The sequence below is a fragment of the Mytilus edulis genome, chromosome 1 (genome assembly GCF_963676685.1).
Source record: "Mytilus edulis chromosome 1, xbMytEdul2.2, whole genome shotgun sequence".
Taxonomy (NCBI): Eukaryota; Metazoa; Mollusca; class Bivalvia; order Mytilida; family Mytilidae; genus Mytilus; species Mytilus edulis.
Genome location: NC_092344.1, coordinates 77,351,147 through 77,367,600, shown reverse-complemented (window position 1 = coordinate 77,367,600; position 16,454 = coordinate 77,351,147). Strand labels below are relative to the sequence as shown.

At 32.8% G+C, this 16,454-nt stretch overlaps 1 protein-coding gene across 1 annotated transcript; it reads left to right on the top strand.

Moving 5' to 3' along the window:
* Positions 1-8,188: 8,188 nt before the first annotated feature.
* On the top strand, positions 8,189-13,100 carry LOC139490662 (uncharacterized). The gene is made up of 4 exons (XM_071277577.1): positions 8,189-8,416; positions 10,645-10,981; positions 11,628-11,983; positions 12,467-13,100. Exons 1-4 carry the CDS (start codon positions 8,345-8,347, stop codon positions 12,935-12,937), a joined length of 1,236 nt encoding a protein of 411 aa, XP_071133678.1. The 5' UTR covers positions 8,189-8,344; the 3' UTR covers positions 12,938-13,100.
* Positions 13,101-16,454: the final 3,354 nt, after the last annotated feature.

Sequence of the window (16,454 nt, the reverse complement as noted above, 5' to 3'; positions counted from 1 at the left end):
TTAAAATAAACAATTAGCATTGCATGGACTCGATAATATGCAACAGCATTTAGTGTGTACTTGAAAGTAATAAAAGGTAGTGGACACAAGTTAAATTAGCATTAGTGACGTAATCTCCCCAAATGAAGTGGATGAATTGTTTCTTTTTAGTGTGTTGTACTATGAACCTACTAAACAGATTGTTGTGATGAGTATAAAACAGAACATTTAGAACCACTTGACGACTATCCATTCAGTTTTATTATTTTTTTTAATTTACGTTATTTTTCACATCATGTTGAAGTGGGTTGAGATAAAAATATTTTTTCGCTTTTTCCCTTTTTAGTTTTCAATGTAAAACGTGTTTTTCGTCGGAAAAAGCGGCATAAGTTGTTTCATTGGATATAATAGCACATCCCCTTTTTTATACTGATTGCAGGGTTTATTGCATCATTTTGTTTGGATGCAGTAGGATGTGCTCCAGTGCTTGTAGTGTATGCCGTTATATTTTACTGCTATTGTTTTTTTGTCTGTTAGGTAGCTGTCTACCGTTAACTTTGGTGGATATTTGTCTCATTGGCAATAATACCAAATCTCCTTTTTTTACATAACTTAGTTGTTATGTATTTGTTATAATTACTGGTATTGGTTGTTGTACTGGCTATTTGGTAATAATTAACTTTAGAAAGATGTCAGACATATTTCTTTTTTTCATTTTTCCAAATCACCGAAAAGTGAAAGATGAGAATATTTTGAATTGAAAAATCAATAGGTATCTTTTATGCAAAAAGCTGATTTGTTAACAGCATAAGCATTCCTTTTTTAACTGTTTTGAAAGTTGTGTTTGTTAACCTAAATATACTAATAGGTTTTGTCGGGCCTGTGACTTTTGTCTCAGACAGCTCGACATAGGAATAGTGATCCGGCGGCGGCGTTGACTAACTTCTTAAAAGCTTTATATTTTAAAAGGTGTAAGACCTGGATGCTTCATACTTTGTATATAGATAATAATAGATGTCTTATGTTACGAAGTTTCCGTTGGTCACACGACCATTGTCCTTGACCTCATTTTCATGGTTCAGTGACTACTTGAAAAAAAAGTTATGATATTTTTGTAATGGTTTTATGAGTAATAGGATAACTATATTTGGTATGCGCGTTCCTTGCAAGGTCCTCATGCATGTCAGACAGTTTTCACTTGACCTCGACCTCATTTTATGGATCAGTGAACAATGTTAAGTTTTGGTGGTCAAGTCCATACCAGTCTTGCAGGTTGTATTTGATCTTGAACTCATTTTCACGGTTAATTGTTCAGTGTTGAGTTTTCGTGTTTTGCTTAAACTTTAAGCAATAGGTCAACTATATTTGCTATATAGAAGGATTGCAAGCTGTACAAGTCTGCCTGTCACGGTTCATCTGACCTTCACCCAATTTTCATGGTTCATTGGTCAATGTTTAGTTTTCTTGGTAAAATCTGTTTCTTAGAAACTTAGCAATAGGTCAACTATATGGTAAGTAGTTTATGTGATAGTTGTAGTAAAGCTTTATATTTAAGACTATAAACATAATATCAATGGTTGGCAAAGAAGGCGAAACATTTCAGTGTATGCACTCTTGTCTAAATACATTGATGGAACTGACTTTGCTGACACTTTTGATTCACTACTGCTTTTCCATGATTTGATTAAATTTGAATCGAATGATATGATACCAGAATGATAAAATCGGATACTTGTCAACGAGACAACAACCAAACGACGATGGAACAAAGAAAAGAACCATATAATTTCACAATCTGTCATCAGATCATCAAAAATGTTCGAAAGATGACGCTTACAGTACTTCGTGAAGAATTATTGTTATGGCTTTAAATGCCCGCAATAAAAATTAAACATTTTTCCAAGTAAATGAGAAAAAAAAAGATCTATCTTCTAACGTGTATGCTTAATACTTATTTTGTTGACATTACCCAGCAAATGTGTCCTTCGATGTATATGTTCATATGTAATTGTCTTTTGATGATAGTCCAATGTCTGGACTTTATCTTAATAAAAATTACTTACTTAGTGGATTACTTACTTTTTACTTACTTTGTGGATAACTTGCTTTTTACTTACTTACTTCTGGGAACTATATCTATCAATGTATGTGTTCCTGCTTAGATAGTAATTTTGTATCTTGAATTGACAAAAGTAAAACACTCTCATGTAGTGATATATTCGAATACATCGTAAAGCGGTGTATCAATAAGGTGCTTAGTTAAACACTTTAAGTTAAAAGAACATTCAAAGGAGTATTTCCGGTAGGGGCCGATTTTGGCCTCAAATTTCAGGTTCATCTAACGAAAGATTTTGAACACTTTTTAAACACTTAAGTGTCTATACCAGTTGATTCAATTAGTTTGTATGAAAGATTTTAACTGATTTTGTCATTAAAAACACTCCGATTCAAGCTTAAATATGAAAAATCTTTCAAAAATCCCCCAAAATGTCACTTTTCAGATGTTTTTTTTCACAAATGAAAGTGGCTGGATCCGTGTTCATCCTCAACATATTAAGAATGAACACGAATGCGGCCACTTTCATTTAAGACGGAAATCGTCTAAAAATTTAACTAAAAAGCTGAAATTGTGAAGATTTCAGTAATTTAGCATGACTTAATGATGCTAGTATCCGATAGTCAGATGTACATTGTATTGTCAAAAACAGTCCATAATTATGTAGCAGAAGCATTCTACTTTCAAATAAATAACTAAAAGTTTACAGTTTAACAATTTTGTAAAACTGCTATATTTTGGGGACAAAAAGGGGTCTTACTGGACCTACTCCTTTAAAGATTGTCGCTTTTCTGGTTTTTGACTCTTTGTCAGATATTCGGAATCCTCTAGTCTTATTCAGGTAGTGCCATTACAGATTTTGCCCACTAACCCCTTCTTTTCTTTTCATAATTTTATTACATATAGTTTGAAAGGCTAGTTTTTAAAACTTTATTAAATCCGTTTAAGTTTGTCATAGTTTTGTTTAAAGAAAATAAGTGCTTATGTTAGATGTACGAAAAATATAGAGAGAATCATTTCCCCAAAATTTTAGTTTACTAGAAATATATTTTGTTTGGTCCAAATTTAATAATTGTCACCTTGTATCGGATTTTCTTTTGACGCAACGAAAATTAAAACGATTACATCATTTTAAATATCTATCTTTTTGCCATTTTTTTTATTTTTAAACCAATGGTATCATACCCTTTCTTATTAATCTTTCCAAGTTTTGACGGTTTAAACTTTTTTTATTATTTTATCGAAAAATTAACCTTTAGATTGTGATACTGAAAAAAGACTTAGGTGACCAAATGACTGCATTTACACAATCATAGACTTTCAAAAGTGAACAAAACTTATACCTTATAGTCAGCACTTTAAAAAACCGAGTCATCTCACAGATAATAAAGTCGGCAAATTTAATAGAACTTTAGGATTTATACGCAGAAATCTCAAAGGCTGCACATAATTTATAGGCAGCTGAATATGTATCCGGGTACCTATTAAAACGTTTAAACCCTCTGCATTTGTTTGCACCTGTCCTTAGTAAGGAATCTGATGTTCAGTAGTTGTCGTTTGTTGGTGTGGTTCATAAGTTTTATATAGACTATACCGTTGGTTTTCCCGTTTAAATGGTTTTACACTCGTCAGTTTTGGGGCACTTTATAGCTTGCAGTTTGGTGCCGGCCAAGAGCCTGTGTTGAAGACCGTACTTTGACCCATAATGGTTTACTTTTACAAATTATGACTTGGATGGAGAGTTGTCTCATTGGCACTCATACCACATCTTTTTATATCTAAGACCTGCAGTAAAATATGCATGCACAGTATGGGACCCAACAACCAAAAATAATACCAAGGCAATAGAACAGATACAGAATAGAGCAGCACGATTTGTGAATTACAATTAAACAGACCGAACACCTTGCTGTATCACAAATATGATAAAAACTCTAAAACGGAAAAGCCTCAAAGAACGGAGGAAAACAAACACTGAACATGCTATTCAAGCTCCAGCATGATCTTATAGAAATAGACCGTCACCAATATTTAACCCCAAATAATTACCGGACCAGAGGTAAAAACCGATCCTACCAAGAAAGATCATGTACAGATACCTACCGCAAATTATTCTTCCCAATGATCATCAGAGATTGGAACAACCTACAAACAGTTTCGTCGGCCAACATAAGTGAGGGATTTAAGGCATGCCCTAACCGCATGCTTTGAAAGGAAGTAGGCAACACCAGTTGTACATGATTTTAATTTGATCATATTGCGAACGTTTTTAAATGTTAATAATCAAGTTTCAGTGGTGCCCGCAACTGCCCCAAGCTTTTGCGCGAAACCAATCACATTCAGTTTTGAATCCGATTCCTTACCTGGACGAAGGATCTCTATGTTTTCCCCATTCCCGCCGAAGACGAAATCGTACGTTTTTGCATGTTTGTCATCTACAAGTGCTTGTCATTTTTGTTCAAACCTGTAATATGACCATAAAACTCACTCTTACTTTGTTAAATGGTCCAATCAGAAACCGAACAAATGCTAGATTCCTGAAGAAAAACTGACGTATTTATAAGTCTTTATCATTTTTACGAAATTGATAAACCTTTACAGAATTAATACGGTATTGCCTTTCTTAATTTGACATTTTTGTTTTACATTTCTGACCAAAAACTATTTTAGTTGAACGATCTAGAGAAAAAAAATACAGTAACAAATATAATACAAAACAATTGGTAACATAAGATTGATTCTGTGTCTGCTGACAACTCAACCCTTAGCTATTAAAAAAAATGTGACGTGATTGAACCAATCTATAAATTTTATAACATACCAAATAGAGACAAAAAGATAAAGTTTACAACATTTACACAAAAATAAACAAAAAATATACCATGTACAATAAAATCCAGATTTTATCACACGCTCGAATAGAAAAATCAAATTCGACAAGCGCCAAAATGACGTGGATATAAGCAACCATTTGTCATCGACATTCGTACAGTCCTAAACAATGCATGCAGGCAGCCACAAGGGATCATAACAAAACATGAAACAATTCAAACTAAATAAAAGTACTGAAGTACTGAACATAGGATGACCGCAAGTTCTTGTGGATGGTCAAAAGCACATGTAACAGAAACAGATCACACCTCTATACCTGAAACTGAGGTTAAAGTACAGAGATATATTTTTTTCTCAGACAACTTCGTGCGTGGATGATGAATAAATGACAGGAAATTCAACCGCAACGTAATAACTATTATATTGAAGTGATACAAATCAGTATACCTGGGACTATAATACTAATATAATAATAGCCCCAGAGTATACACTGGTTTGTTGTTATATATTATATCAATATAACAGTTACATGTATAAATAATTTTCATCCATTTGTATATCATTCTATTCTACTATTCTAATAATAGTGCAGTACAAGTGCATGGTGGATACACTTCTGTAAAAAACGATTTTTCTAAAAGATTGGATATGAGAAGCCATTCATATTTTCCCGCAAAAACAATTACAGAATTACCGGTTCTTGCCAGGAATGTCGCAAAACGTTCTTGAGATATTCTTCCGCAAGCTTAAACACAATTTTTCGGTATGTGTGCATAGATATTGTCAGTGATTTGTTTACTTTTGTACATATATCTAACGACAAAACATTTTCATATTATTAATTTGTATTTAAAAAAAATATATTTATAGGAGTATACATTGAAAAAAAGAATTTAGAACAAGCGATAAGGAATGTTATTTTGCACTAGATAATGTCCGCGGATCTATAATTTTATAGATCGGTTGAAAACCCAAAACTAATTTGCATAATGGAAATTTAGGCGATAGCAATACATCGGAATGACCTCAAGGTCATCTCGATGTAAAAACTAATCGCCATTTCAGTTTCATAATCTTTATTCTCATAAACCATAAGGTACAACGGTACAGAGATATACATACATATAGCAATGAAAACAAACTTATTTATAATAACAACTTATACACAAACATACATACACACAGGCATACACTAACTATCGTTAAATACACACATACACATATATCAGTATGTACAGAATATACAAAATGGGGGTTATGTTATTGCCTAGAGAACAAATGATTTATTTATTTGGCGTATAAATCTACATAGTTTTTCTAATTTAAACTTGTTAGTACAACTCATTATTTCTTTGAACTTCAAAATATTTGGCCTTTGCCACAAATTTTTATCAATTAGTTTTTTTCTGTTATTTTCAAATAATTTACATTCCAGAATATAATGATATTCGTCACCAATACAGTTATTATTACATTTCAAACATTTTCTATTTTCCCTTTCTATACCATTCCACCGTCCTGTTTCTATAGGAAGTCTATGATTTGTGGTTCTAAACCTGCACAACGTATAGATATCTTTATCTTCCAATATATTTAAAAAACATTCAAACTGAAATGTCTCCTTAAATAATCTATAATTTATAGATTTTGGTGAATTTAACATAAGTGAATACCATTCCTGTCTAAATTGATCATGAAGGCGCATCTTCATCGAAGGGATAAGCCAATCTGAGCTAGGAAAAAGCTGAGTTGTCCAAATATAGGAATAGCCAGTATCATCAAACACGTTTCTTAAAAACTTTAACCATGGCGATTCAAAATGATTGTCGACCGACAATTTGTATAATAATTGATAAGATAAATAAGACAGTTTTGAATCCTTTCCAGATAAAAGTCGTGTCCAAAATGCAATCATTTTTAGTTTGATATCTAGTTGAACAGGAAAAATGCCAAGTTCACCATAAATCATATAGTTTGGGGTGGATGATTTTAACTTAAGTAACAATTTACAAAATCGTAATTGTACCCTTTCAATACATTGAATATTTTTACAAAATCCCCATACTTCTGAGCCATACAAAAGAATGGGCTTTACCATTTTATTAAAAAGTTCTAGTTGACATTCAATTGCTAAATTATGAATGCGACCTCTTTTTAAAACCTCATACATTGCTTTTGTTGCCTTCTCTGCTTGCTTTTTTATTGCCTTACTAAAATTGCCGGTCCTGCTAAATAGTATACCAAGATAGTTAAATTCATGAACTATATCTATATCTGCCCCATTTAAGGAAAAATTTAAATCTGCACAAGGCCTTCCCCTGGAAAATATCATGACTTTGGTTTTGTTAACATTTACCTTCAGTTTCCATATATTACAGTACTCTCCAAATTTGTTTAATATTTTTTGTAAGTCTTCTTTTGATTCAGACATTAGGACCGTATCGTCTGCATATAGCAGAACAAAAAGTTTCAGGTAAATGTTTAACTTATCTTCTAGTAAATCTGAAATCACGTTAAGACCCTGAATATTTTCCGTTTCTAAAAAATCTTGCAAATCGTTCAAAAATAATGCAAACAAAAAAGGCGACAAATTCTCACCTTGCCGTACACCAATATCACATGAGAAATAGTCTGATTTCTGTTTATTATATGTAATACAGGATTTAGTATCTTTATACATATTTAAAATAACATTATATATTTTCCCTTTAATACCATTTAAAAGAAGTTTATACCAGAGAGCCTCTCTCCAAACCGTGTCAAACGCCTTTTCAAAATCGACGAATGCACAAAACAGCTTTTTATTTCTATATTTCAAAATTTCAAAAAATGAGTATAGAGCAAACAAACTATCAGTTGTCGAGTATGATTTTCGAAATCCAAATTGATTTTCATTTAGCAAGAGTGTTTCTTCAGAGAAAAGACATAATCTTTCATTAAGTATAGCTGTAACTAATTTACCAAGGCAACTCAAAATTGTTATCAGACGGAAGTTTTTTGGATCAAACTGGTTGCCTTTACCTTTATATATAGGTTTTATATTCCCATCATGACAGACCAAATAATAAAAACATGCGTTATACTTTGCATCTTTAGCGCTTGACCGTGCATCTCCAGCACTGAACTTATAATCTCCAGAGCTGGACTTTATTTAAACTTTGTTTATATATAAACTGAAAAATCCAGATAGAAAATATATCAATCTTTTTTTCTTTTTTTTTAAGATCTAGATTCAGATTCAATAGTTTAGTCTATTTTCATTTTAATAATTAATCAATCAACAACAATTTATTTAGAGATTATGTGTAAGGAATCCTTGATTAGACGTGTGGATTCTCTGTTGAACAGTAATCAGTGGGCATAATTAATCGAATTGAGCAGAAGTGTTCAGCTCAACTAGTATATCGATTAACTCAAAGCCATACCTCATAACTAAATCAAGTTATATTAACCTGTAAATTCAGAGGAGCTGCATAAATGCTCAAATCCTGCAGTTTATGCAAACCAACATTAATTAACAAAGGACATTTGTTTCAAATGCAGGAAAAGGTAAGTTTTAATATTAAATCTCCGAGTTTGTAGTTTGGTCGAAATGTGTTAGGATTTGTAAATTGTTGTAAACTAGTAAGAGAGATTTTGAAATGCAAGTTGAGGTAAACGCGTGTTACTTTTCGCATATTCACATTTTTGCTTTTCCTAGAGAATTTATCATGTTTATGTCAAATACTTTTTTGGAAGAATAAAAAGTAAAATTTCAATAAAGCGAGACTATGGAGCTAATTGCCACTAGGAGAGCAGTGGCTGTTGATCCCTTTCAAAACATATATGATTATTGTAGTGTTAATGAAGTAAAGTTTCAATAAAACCGCATAGAGATAAGATATTTTGCACCTTCTTGCGTTTTATTGTATGAAAGACGTTTAGATTATACTAGAACACACCCGTCAGTGATATCGCGGGTTCGTGACTGAATAAAAGTATATAACTATGCGTAAGCCTTATTTTAGTATTGGTATTGTCATCAGATAAAGTCATGCCGATTATAAGATACACAGTTACACAGTTTTCTCTGGTTTCAAATCTTTCTGTTTGAACACGTTGACCTGGAAATTATCAATTATTCTTTGATTCGCTGTTTTACGTCATGACCGCTAACAAATTGAAAACTGTACCTATACGCCTTATTTTAAGTCCAGATTTTTAGTATTTTATTGTTACCTTAGAAAGTCTTACTGATTAAAATACTACAATAGGGAACAATTTGACAATGATTGAATTTAGTAGTGTCAATCCTGTGAAAATCCTAAATACACCGTTTGGTTGTGCGCCTGTCAGATGCAGAACATACAGATAAGGTAATAGGTAACAGGTGAATAAACTATTGGTATCGGTATCGGATTCGACCCGGAACTTGTTAATTATTGGCAATATTAATTATGTAGAAAACAAAAGGGTCTGAAGTGGTGTAATTTTTAATCTGCACCATTGTCCTATATTAGCTATATATAAAGTTGAATTCTTTGATTTGTCGTTTTTACCCCATGACGGCTGACAAGTTGGACCTCGTTATTTTAGTATTATAGATATATACTAGAAGACACCCGCGAAATCGCGGGCATTCAGAGCGTGGTTGTATGTATGTTAAGTGTTGAAAGATGAGTTTTTGTAAAAAAAAAAAAAAACAATAATGAAAGGTATCAAAAGTCATAAGTACTTGGGGACAGGACAATTGTTCTTATACCCTCCTCCTTTTTTCAAATTTTCCCATTTTTTTGTTTTCTATTAATTTCAATATGAACATACATTTAGAATATTATGAACATTCATACATTCATTACTATAAAGGGAGTGTGTTTGCTTTTTACTATTAATTCTCAGTTTAATAATCAATCCACGGTGGTCATTGACACATTATATAGACCCTCTGTATTTAATATACTTTGTGATCCGATGAATTTTGTAAAAGATTTTATGACTGGAGATTTCATAAAAGCCTTTAAGGTATCAAAAGTCTTCGGTACTTTGGGACAGGACAATTGTTTTTCTAGCCCGGTCTTCCTTTTTTCCCCAAAAAATCCCATTTTTTTTCTATCAATTTCAATAATGTAAAGCGTTTCTCTGTATATTATGAACTATAATTTAAATAAAGTATTTGCTTTTTACTATCAATTTTCATTTTATAAATATCGATCCACTGCGGTCATAGATTTATTACATAGACCCTCTCTTTTTAATAAACTCTGTGACCATCGTGGATAGTGAACTTGAAAATGATAGCAGATAGCAAATACACTTTATTCATATATCAAAGCCTATACAGAAAAAAGCAAACCGGAAGTCTATTCCGACTTAAAATTACGTCCAATGACGGAATGTTCAATATCCAGACGTCTTTTTTTTCCGTTTTTCTACCAAAATAACCGAAACTGAATAATCATAAGAATGGATGACAAATGCTACTATGCATGGTACCTATAGGACACAGAGGCATGATTAATAATTTATTGTGGAAAGAAGAGAAGCGACACACAAAATGAGGTCTTCTCGTTTAATAGTATAGATACATATGGTTTATATAGACTTTAGTAATAAAGATATATACATATAGGAAAAATTAGTTATAATTCACTTGATTACTAATATGTTACTTGGATGGAGAGTTGTATCATTGGCACTCATACCACATCTTCCTATATATATACATTTACTTTTTACTATCTTGCTTTTTGTTACTGGTAATGCTACGTTTGTTTAATTCTATGACATTTTTTTAATAGGTCGACATGCAAGATATGTGTAACGTTGATCTTGCCGAGAAGGAGGGACCAACAGTTTTGTCATCAGTAAACAATAGACTGGTACAACAGATAACTATCGATATACCCAAAGACACGTTCCATGGAAGCTCCGTTCCAATACACGATACATATCCTTACTATATGCCATCACATCCTGCACTACAGAGCGCAGGTCTTCTGATGAACCAAAACTCCGTACACCCGATGTTACAGACTAATAAGAAGTTAACATCACCGATTCATGTGTCCCCTCCTCAGATGTATATTGTACAAGGAACAGTATCGGACCAAGACTCGCATAGATCGTATGAATATGGTAAGTCTACATTAAAAGCATGGTACGGGTAAATTTTTCTTTGGTGTCAGTTCTCATGGTATGTTTTTTTTCTTCCAAATTCCTATTTGTCACAATTAAGACAATTTATGGTTGGGATTCTGTCTGATAGTGGCAACTGTACATGTTTTGCATATGCCACATGCAATTGATTGCTTACCCCGCTACATAGCACAAACACCACATACGCTAATTTTGAAGTGAAATCTTGGTGGGTTTTTGTTAATCCGGGCTTTTAAACTCCATAATTATCCGGTGAATTTCGTTATTTGTCATTGACTGGTTTATTTTAATCTTTTCTTGTAACCCATTTTTTCCTAACCTCTACCATTTTGTTGTTTCTTTGGTTGATTATCTATTTCTACTTTTTGTTTTTTTAAATAGTTTATTTGGAGTATGATTGGTTGAAGGGTAATGTTTCAATTTCTGATTGTGGATTTGTTTCCATTTTTATTTGTTTTACTTTTTTTGGTGATGTTGGAGGGAGGTATATATAATCTTCAGAAGAAGACTTAGAATGAGAGTGTAAATTTTTAGTGAAGAATTTTATTTATAAAATAATGAATGATTGTCCTGATGCTTGAAAAAACTGTGAATTTTCAATGGTTCATTTCTCCTTTTATTTCAGATGCAACTGACATCAACAGTGAGGGATCATCAAATGGATATGAAATCAATAGCCAGTGGTCGTCAAACGGATCCGAAATCAACAACCAGAGGTCCCCGGAGAGTGAAAGAGAACTAGATTCTTCTGATTCTTCTGATAACTTAATTATCAAAGACAAAATACCAATCAATATTTTATCGGCAAGTTCTAAAAGTTGCCGGTCCACAGACAATGGGAAACAGAAGAGAAACAGGACGAATTACACAAACCGCCAAATACAGGAACTAGAGAGGATGTTCTTAGGAAATCAATATCCCGATCATGGAGCACTAGAATTACTGTGCAGAGATTTAGGCATACCAGAAACTAGGCTAAAGGTATGAAATATATAATAGTCTCTTCTTTTATTTTAATTCAACGTCCGATAAAGGAGATGAGACGTATGCGTCAATCAGGCAGTAAGAAATACATAAGATAAACAAAATACATCCTAAAATATTATCGCAGATATTACTGTAAAAAATCCGTAAGAAATTTCTTTCCATAGCCGAGAGCATTTTGACTTAAGGGGTACACCTTGGTTCAGAGAGATAACTCCTTAATAATAATTGCGTTTATAAATGTCAATTTTCGTCAATGATTTCAAGACTTTACCTGAAACAAATTGGAAATAATTCATGTCACATAAAAGCTTAAAATTTTATGAAAATTGTTGGCACAAACGTGCTGATGATTTTAAGAGTTATTTCTCTACACATAGGCCTACCTAAATGAATATTTGTTTCTATAATTACTGTTATACGAAATATGTTTGATGATTTAAGATGTAACCGATATAACTTCACCTTTTACATTTTTAGATTTGGTTCCAGAACAAGAGGGCTAAAAGTCGACGACAAGGTAAAGAAAAGCCACAGACAACAATGCCACAGACGGTGATGCCACAGACGACGATGCCACAGACGACGATGCCACAGACGATGCCACAGATGGGATTAAATGAAATGCTGCCACCCTATCACCCTATGTTATACGGGTCACCTGCTCATCTTATTCAACATCCGCTTTTCCAGCCAAGACATCCTATGGGAATGGATTCCCATAGAACTATTTTAGAGAATCCACCAATCAGGAATGACCTGCATCTAACCATCAGTCAACAAGGAGATCTTCCAAGTTCACAAACTTTATCAACGTCAATGCAACCGACATTGTTATCTGCAAGTTTGCAGAATTTAGAGACTTCAGAAAAAGCGGAGAAAAAGTTTACGCCACCCTTACAGCAATTCTCCTACCCGTTCGGATTGTGTCCGCCATATTATGGCTATTAAATTATACTTGATTGTACATTTGTATCAAACTAACATTAAATTTATGTAAATTATAGTTATGCTTTTAAAAATAGTGCCGCATGTGACATATCAAATATATGTATATATGCTATCTTTTATTTATACATGTATAGTGCACCTGAAAATAAAATATTTATCATTATTATGTTTATGTGATTAGATATAGGAAGATGTGATATGAGTGTCAATGAGACAGCTCCATTGAAATAACAATTTATAAAAGTAAACCATTATAGGTCAAGGTACGGCCTTCAACACAGAGCCTTGGCTCACACCGAACAGCAAGCTATAAAGGGCCCTAAACATCCATAAAGATGTCAAAGTCTACAATACTAGATTTGACCTGCGCATGCTGAGTGAATGAAAAGAATATGATTTATCATTTCGCCTTTACCATTTAGTGATACTGGGATGAGGTGCACCATATTTATCTTTGGTTTAGGTCTGCGCCTTTTCACCAGCATCCTGTAACTTCGTAAATATATTGTTGCGGGAAAATAATGATAGGCATCAACATCATTGATTACAGGTCACGAAACACTAGGCCCCACAACAATCTTCCTCAGAAATAAACTTTAACCTTTACTATTTTCCATGTCGAAAACCACGACCAAGCATGGCGAAACGGCTTCTATAATCTGCACATGTGACACCAACAAGTCAAAAGGTGTTGTTGTCAGTTGCGGATATGATTTAGTTGTTCCACTCTTATTACCTAGTTAGTATGTATCCGTCACAAAAAAAATACCAATGTTTTACATATATATAAGAAGGTGTTGTATGAGTGCCAATGAGACAACTCTCTCATCCAATGTATACATCAAAAATCAAAAGTCTGTATACTATTGACAGAATAATTGCCATTAGCTTTGAACCACAATTATCACACATGTACTTATAAAGGGTCTTTCTATGCGGTTCTGGTTTTGTTCATTTTTGAAGGCCGTACAGTGACATATAATTGTTAATTAACTTCTTTATTCTGTATTCTCTGGTGAAGAGTTATCTCATTGGCAATCATACCACATTTCATATTAATATTAGTAAGTTTTGTTTATTTTTCAATATTGCAAAAAAGGACTGTTAACTTCAGTCGTTGCTTTGAGGGAAATGTTTCAATTTTACAATCATAATTAGGTACGGTGTTTATATGAATGATATACAAATAGAGATGAAGTATGATTGCCAATAAGGTGATCATCCACCCGAGTACAAATGAAGTTGAAAAGGCAACCGTACGACCTTCAAAATCCTGGATTGTATAGTCGGTTATATATTGTGAAATTATTCAAACCGGAAAAACCAAAGGCGCTGCACATTTTACAACAAAAACCCTAGATATGACAGACATTAAGTACCTATCCCAAGTCAAGAGCCTGAAGTGTAGTGGTTGTCGTTGGTTTACGAATGTTGCCAGTTTTAACATGTTTGTGAGCGCTCAACCTTAAGTTGGTAAAATTAAATAATAGATTTTCTATGATGTTTTAGTCTTTTAAAACCTGGTGATTTTGTTAGTCCTCTGTGGTATTTCTCCTCTTTTCTTCTACCACTTGGTCACTGCTGGTTGAAATTTTGTCTGCGTCAATACAAAAAGATATCTAAAAGAAAAATAAGACCTTCAACAATAGACAAATGTCCATACAATTTTAAAGTTTTTAATAGTCAAGAGTAGAAAATGTGTGATTAAAGATGCAACAAAATCAATTACGAGGACTAAGGACACTCATATATATGAATATTTGCCAGGTAAAACTATTTGTTAAGTTACTTACTCATTCTTTCATCGTCTAGACCAGTGGTATAATCGAAAGTTTTTTATGCAACTAATTCAAAACTTTTTAATATGCTGTATAGACAACTGTCTATGGTTGAAAAATGTATGTGGCCATCTAGATGTCTGGATATTTGTGTCGTTTATTTTTTGTCACCTTTACGTTCTATACACTGTAATATTGCCGACTGAACATTGTAGAAATATAATATGCAAACGCCATAAAAAGTACAAGAAGTAACGCATGATCATTTAAAATGCCAAAAAGAAATATGAAAAAAATTCCAATGCCCAAAACAACAAAAGTGCACACACTGAAATGTCTCGCCTACCTTACTACCAATTGATTTTCCTAGATTTAAAGCTTTACTACAAGTATCACTTAAACTGGACATGATCCAAGAAAATGAGGCCAAGGTCAGATATAATTGATAAACTAAACAAGAAATAGATGTACACCTGATAATCATTCAATAGACCAAATAAAGGTGACCTAAGCTATTGTTTATAGTTTTGAAGAAATAGACTTTACAAAAGAAAACGTAACATTGACCAATGAACCAAGAAAATGAGGTCAAGGTCAGATGGACAATACCAGACAGACATGTACACTTTACAATCAACGTATACATTAAACATAGTTGACCTATTGCTTATAGTATCTTAGAAACAAACTTAACCATTAAAAACTTAACATTGACCAATAAACCATTAAGGTCAAGGTCAGATGATACCTTCCAGACAGACATATATACACTTTACAATCATTCCATACAACACATATATTTAAACTATTGCTTATAGTTTAAGAACAAGATCACAAAAAACTGAGCAATTAATCGTGAAAATGAAATCAAGGTCAAATAAAACATGCGAGAATATTATGTACATTCTAAAATATTTGCATACATCAAATATAATCGACCTTTTTATAGTATTAGAACATCTACACCTTACAATCCTTCCGTATACCAAATATTACCTATTGCTTATAGTATCTGATACATGAATATGGAAAAAAATGGACTTGACCACCTAAACGTAATCTAGTTCACTGATCCATGAAATGAGGTCGAGGTCAAATGAAAACTGTCTGGTGGGCATAAGGACCTTCTACATTACAAAAAAATCTGATTTTTTTTTTCAAGTGATCACTGAACCATAGAAAAAAGGTCAAGGACAATGGACAGATAACAGACGGAAACTTCGTCACATCTATATACAAAGTATGAAGCATCCAGGTCGTCCTCCTTCTAAAATATAAAGCTTTTAAGAAGAGAAATCACTATCCCTATGTCGAGCTTCATGCGACAGAAGTCGCAGGTTCGACAAAAACTAATTATTTTTCCAACTTTCTCAATATGTTTACAAAAAAAAGTTTGATCTCCTATACCGTGTCTCAGATTATTCCTATTGTATTTCATTCCCTCATAAACCTCCAATAAAGGGTACGACATCAATTCCTCAGAGACCAATACATTCGATTGAGTATAAAAAATTTTCTATTGCTGTTTTTGGAAATCTGAGACAAGGATTTGGAGGTCGGTCAAACTGTGTTGTTCAAGAATCTATAAAATATTTTGGGATGCTATGAATAACAAAGAAGCAAAATCCATTCAAGTGTGGACATCACAATATAGCAACTAATAACATAACAACTAATTATGTAATAATTATATCATAATGAAATTATCACAATTTGAAAGATTAATCTTTCTTTTTTCT